Source organism: Centruroides sculpturatus, unplaced genomic scaffold (assembly GCF_000671375.1).
Source record: "Centruroides sculpturatus isolate CEXI.00-Female unplaced genomic scaffold, Cexi_2.0 scaffold43, whole genome shotgun sequence".
NCBI lineage: Eukaryota > Metazoa > Arthropoda > Arachnida > Scorpiones > Buthidae > Centruroides > Centruroides sculpturatus.
This window is the reverse complement of record NW_019384334.1, coordinates 239,727-245,726: the sequence shown is the minus strand read 5'-3', so window position 1 is coordinate 245,726 and position 6,000 is coordinate 239,727. Positions and strand designations below refer to the sequence as shown.

The following is a 6,000-nucleotide window of genomic DNA, read 5'->3' as shown; positions in this document are numbered from 1 at the left end:
TGAATTCTTTCGCTGTTAAAATAGTGTAAATTTGTAAAAATATTTGCAAGAACTTTGTTTCATCGTAATTCACTATTTCTACGAAATTCCCGGACAAAATTACTAGTTCACCCGGACAGTGAGTCAATTCCCGGACTGTCCGGGTGAAAATCGGACTGGTGGTAACACTAACTGTACGTCATCGTCTTAGGCTGTGTACACACTAGGCGTTTTTAAACGCGCGTTAGCTCGGCGTTCGACGAGCGTTTTTGGAGCGTACGCACTGGCTCAGTTTGGAAATGGACGTGAAATTGCTTGTGTGCCCCTCCTCCATCGTCGCTATAAAAGACAATGGCAGAGGCAAAGAGAATTTTGGGTGCACCCAATATTACGAGATAGACTGACACATGGAATGTTTGCGACGTTGTATCCAAAACTAAGACAAAATGAACCCAAGTTTTTTAATTCTTTTAAAATATCTATAAAATCCTTTGACGATGGTTGGTCTCTTTTAGATTTCATCAATAAATAGATCAGTATCGAAATGATCGTTCTCCATTTCAGCACATATATCTCAAAGCGCTCGGCTGACGCCCGCAAAACGCGCGATCGCATGTACGGTAACATGGCAGCACATATATCTCAAAGCGCCCGTAAAGCGCCCGCAAAACGCGCGTTTTAACAAAAATCTATAAACGCGCGTTTAACGCGTGCTTGGCCAAAAGCGCGCGTTTGAGTGTGTACGCCTATATAGAACTCTTGGTTCTTTAAAATGCGCGTTTAAAAACGCCTAGTGTGTACACAGCCTTAGATTTTGATGTAATATCACAATCATTGACCAAAAACAATTGATATCCAAACAAAAACATCTCAGATGTAAATATTCCACCAAGTAAAAAATTACGACAATTTAGAAAACAGTCAAATTTTTTTCTTAGAAGTTTCTCTATGGTAAAGATAAACTTGACGCTTGGACAAGATTATTTATTACTTGTATTATTATTATCTACATTTCGCTTTCAAACATCAAGTTTATCTTTACTATAGACTGGTATAGAGAAACTTCTAAGAAAAAATTTTGATTGTCTTCTAAATTGTTATAAGTTTTTACTTTGCGCAACTTTTTTATATCTCAGCTGTATTTGTTTGAATTAACTTTTGTAAAACTTGTTCCGGCCTGTGAGCACCAGGAAGACCTTTTTTAGCAAGCCCATTATGGGTTCGGCCAGGCCCACAATGGGGCTACCGAGTAGTGAGGGACGGGACCCGACATATCCAGACGGTCCACCCCCCGAAAAATTCTTGGGGATTTATCGACCCGTCCGGATTTAATTCCGGGTCCCCCAGAGCGGTAGGCTGCCACCTTGACCGCTCGGCCGGTCAAAGCGCTCTGGTTAAAATTACAAATTATGGCTTAACGCATGTATAATATTTTTAATGAATATTTTAAAAATATCTATATTTATTTTTTTCAATAATTATATAAATTGAATTGCTTCTTTATTTGTACTGGGGGGGTAAAAGTTATTTTTCGAGTAATGAAGCTAGTTGGCAATAAATTATAAAAATACGTATTAAGTTCTGGCAACACTGTTCGTGATTATGTGGTACTGAAGTGTAAAGCGTGCCGGGCAGGAGCGTGTAAGTCTACATAATTCTGTTCTGATTATTAAAAAGAGCGATCACAATGGGCATTTTAGAGAAAATAAACGAAATTGAGAGAGAAATCTCCAGGACTCAAAAAAATAAAGGTAAAAATAGTTGTATAGTTATATGAACCAGTTAATATTAAAATTCGTGTAATGTATCAAAACAAAAATATATTAAAACTGTACTTTTTGTAGCAACTGAATATCATTTAGGAGTTTTAAAAGCAAAATTAGCTAAATATCGTGCTCAGCTAATGGAACCACAAGGAAAAAAAGAGAAAGTAAGTTTAATTTCTATTGATTAGATACTCTTAAATTTTATATGAATCATTTAATTAAATTATTCTTAATAAGCTTGTTAATGTAAAAAGAATTGACTAAAATATATTGTGCATATTTAGTTTATAAAGTATATATTAACTTTATTATCAAACTACAGTAAAAACTCTACTACTCATCACTTTTAACTGTCAGAGTGCTAAATACAGTGCACTGGCATAGATTGCACATTGTTGTATGGGCAAGAACCAATGCACAGTCTTTTTCCCTTTATTTCCATGCTACTCATTTTTCCCTATTCCTCCCAATGATGAAACAGATCCTGTGCAGTCACTGATCTCAGTTGTCATTAGCTGTTTTCATAGTTTGAAGAAATGCAAAAAGGGCTGATTAGTACAAATGTGTAATTGTTGAGATTATCTCAAAAGTTAAAATTATTGAATATCTAAGGAAAGGCAAAATTACTACAAATATTTCATGAATTTGATATTGGGTGAATGGCAGTCAAGGATATCAAATGTAATGCATCAAAATTGAAAGCCTCATTACAAAATTGCAAACCACTGATAGTTTTGAGAGCTTTCACATCATCATGAAACCTACAAAAAGTGATTCAGTTGGATGCTGTAATGTACCAATGGTTTGTGCAAGACTGCAGCCAAGACATTTTATTTTTGGGACCATAAATAATACAGGCAAAAACTGTTGATATAAATAAAAACTTAGTCTTTTAGATTAAATTTAAGTGTCATTATGATATTTGACAGTTGGACATCACGTGTGAGAAACTGAGTGCAGATAATTTAGTGAGTCTTGAATACAGAAAAATTCAAGAAAGAAATAGCTGAACAACATTTAGTCAGAGACCAAGTCTACAACTGTGATGAAACTGGCATTAATTGGAAATCACTTTCCCAAAAATCATTGGCTTCATTGTTGGAAAAATCAATATCAAGTTTTAAAATGCAGATCAAATCACTGCAATGCTGTGTTCTAATGCCAATAGTAAACATAAGTTACATTTTTGCTTGTTATATGAAAATATGAAAAGTCTTTGTCTTTTAAAAATTCTTGGTGTCCTTTGCCTGTCAGTTATTACACACAGAAAACACTTGGCCAAGCTAGGATATATTTTAAGATTGTTCTATGAAGTGTTAGTGCAAAATGTTAAATTACAGCTGGAATAAAAAAACTTACCTCAAGAAGCAATGCTGTTGATGGAGAATGCTTTGACCTACCCACTTCTATGGTTTAAAGAATGATGGTGGCAAAATAACATATAAGTTTTTCTAGCAAAAAACCACCCCACTCATTCCACTTGTTGACCCCATGATCAAAAACCCAGTATGCAGAAACTTGTTTCATTAAATGGGGGAATGAGAATGAAAGAGTTTTGGAAACATACACAATTAACATTGATGTTAATATATATTTAATGTTAGAGATGCCTGGGATAGTCTTTCTATAAAAACACTGCAGAAAGGTTAGTATAAACTTTGGCCTGAATCAGACATAAGGAAATGTCCATAAATGATGTCCTCACTGAAAAGGAGGAAGGGAATTAGACAAGTTGAACAAAATCAGACAAGGGGACAAAATTCAGTGAATGTCTGTTTTATTCTAAAATCTCAGAAAACCTTCTTAAATAAATTTCCAGTAAATTATCACCTTTAGAAAAATTAATGTTTTCAATCCTCTGTCTGGATTTTCATCAGGTCAACTGTTCTAGAATCTGAATGCTTCAAACATCATCACAAATTCCATTTTTTGAAAAATTATCCGAAATCTGCAACGATGTTTGAAGCATTTTGATTCTAGAACAGTTGACCTGATGAAAATCCAGACAGAGGATTGAAAAATGTTAGTTATTCTAAAGGTGATAATTTACTGGAGATTTATTTAAGGAGGTTCTCTAAGAGGTTTTGAACTGTACTTCCACCTGGAGTGGAAGTACAGTTCAAAACCTCTGTCTGAGTCTGAGGAATTGTGAGTATAATTATAAACCATTTTATAGTAGCTTATGTATAAAGGGCATTAAATTTTGATGTTTAAAGATCAAGGGGTGGTGGAGATAGAGGAGGTCATGTATTATATCATGAGTGGAATTAGACCTAATGAAGAGTTTATTTGTTACTAGCTTACCCATCCCACATTGCTGCAATCTCAGAAGAAACGAAATTCAAGCAAACTCGTTATGATAAAATTCAATTTACATTTTATCATTTTTATTGGAACTTATTATTATTATATTATTATTATTATTCATTTTCATCGGGAAAACATTTCAAAGTGTCGTTTCAATTCTATTTATTTATTGGAGTGCTTGTGGATACACGATATTTTTTGTTTTTCCGTCTGGTGAGCACACGAATAAATCAGAAGGTTTTCCGATGCATTAGCTGGCCACATACAGTTGTCCATGTGAGAAGCATGGATTCTCCAAATTTAGCCCACACACTTGCAGCGATTGTCAGAAGTGCGATATTCCCCATTTTTATATATATATATTTTTTAATCCTTTATAATTTTAATTATATAATTGCTCCTTCCTCTCTTCCTTGGCATGTTGTGAAATTTCTGATAGTTGGATAATAAACTGTATTATTGTAATTTGTCTTTTTAAATTATTTTGAGTTGATATTAAAATTTGGAAAAGGGGGATCCCTAGATTGGTAAAATAGGTGAATTTTCTCCTACAACTTCGGTTGTTGTTCAGGATACAGTTAAGGTTTTAACAAAGTTCGAGCGAATACGTAATTAGCAAAAAAAATTGAAATAAAGTGATTAAACAAAAATTATTACAAATATCGGGTAAATACCCGTAAATAACAGTTCACAAATGCATATATAGAGATATTTTTTGGAGGGGGGAAATGGTCTTCACAATTTGAAATTGATCGAACACACAGTGAAATGCTCATATACACTCATGCCATCTATTGTAGGATAAATGTACTATGCCAGAAACCTTCACGGGAGTGTATTAAAAAACTTCCCAAAGTTTCATGGCAATCGGATAAACAGTGTGGTAATGCATGAAGGACAGACTGACAGACACAGATATACATTCATTTTTATTATATATATTTATGATATAGATTATCATTTACAATTTTTTTAATAAAAACTCATCATTAAAATTAAGCTTTTTGCCATTTTATAATAATTAAAAGTATAAAATGTTTTTGTAATAAAATCTCATAACAAATGGTACCAAATGTAATTTTATACATTATAATTAATAATACAAAATACGTTTAATAATACATTTGTACTCAGTGTTTAAATGGTTAGAAACTAAGTTTTGTCTTAGTCATAATAATACAAAAGTTACTTTTTAATCAAATCTCTTAACAGCTAGAAAAATTATGCAACTTGTTGCTATTTTTTTTAAAATGTAATTTATCATTATTGTTTAATTTCACTTTCCTACATAGGGAATTTTGTGATATTTGTAATAATGTTTTTTTTTTTTATGAGATATGAAAAATTTATTCGTATTTTTAAATATTTTTGCATTCGTAGAGATAACAGCATATCAACTTCAGCCATATAATTCACATAAAGCAAAAAAAAAAACTAAATTAATTAGTATTTAATTAAATTAAATGATGAGTGATTAAATGTATCAAAATAATTTTTTTATAATTTGAAACCGTGTTGTGACTCAAAATAATTTAATTAGAAACATTTATCAATGTTTTTGAAGATATCAATAATTCAAAACCATAAATTTACAAAATGATGCTGTTAAGAATGTTAATAAAAATAATAAATGTATTTTTTTTTTGTAGCTAGATAACATGCCAAATGATCATTTTAAATTATAAATAAATTATTAACTTGTTTTATTACAAAGCTTTTCTGCACCAAGGTCAAATAACATGCTAATCTTCCAGTAATAATTTATTGATATTGTGATAAGATCCTATTTGAAATACATCTTATTAATGAAATTAAGACGATAATTTGTAATTCTATATTTTATAAAATTTACAGGAATAAATTTATCAATACAAATTAAAAATTAAAATAAAATAATATCATACAATTAACAAAATAAATAAAATTTCTGTTTGTATTGTGTATAAAA

The 6,000-nt window shown here is 31.5% G+C and overlaps 1 protein-coding gene across 1 annotated transcript in view; it reads left to right on the top strand.

Annotated features, from left to right (window-relative positions):
- Window positions 1-1,569: 1,569 nt before the first annotated feature.
- Window positions 1,570-6,000, top strand: part of LOC111631411 (developmentally-regulated GTP-binding protein 2-like) — a 45,988-nt gene continuing 41,557 nt past the window's right edge. The window contains exons 1-2 of the mRNA XM_023375650.1: window positions 1,570-1,730; window positions 1,824-1,909. Coding sequence (XP_023231418.1) covers window positions 1,667-1,730; window positions 1,824-1,909 — 150 coding nt within the window. The 5' untranslated portion in view covers window positions 1,570-1,666. The remainder of the gene's footprint in view (window positions 1,731-1,823; window positions 1,910-6,000) is intronic.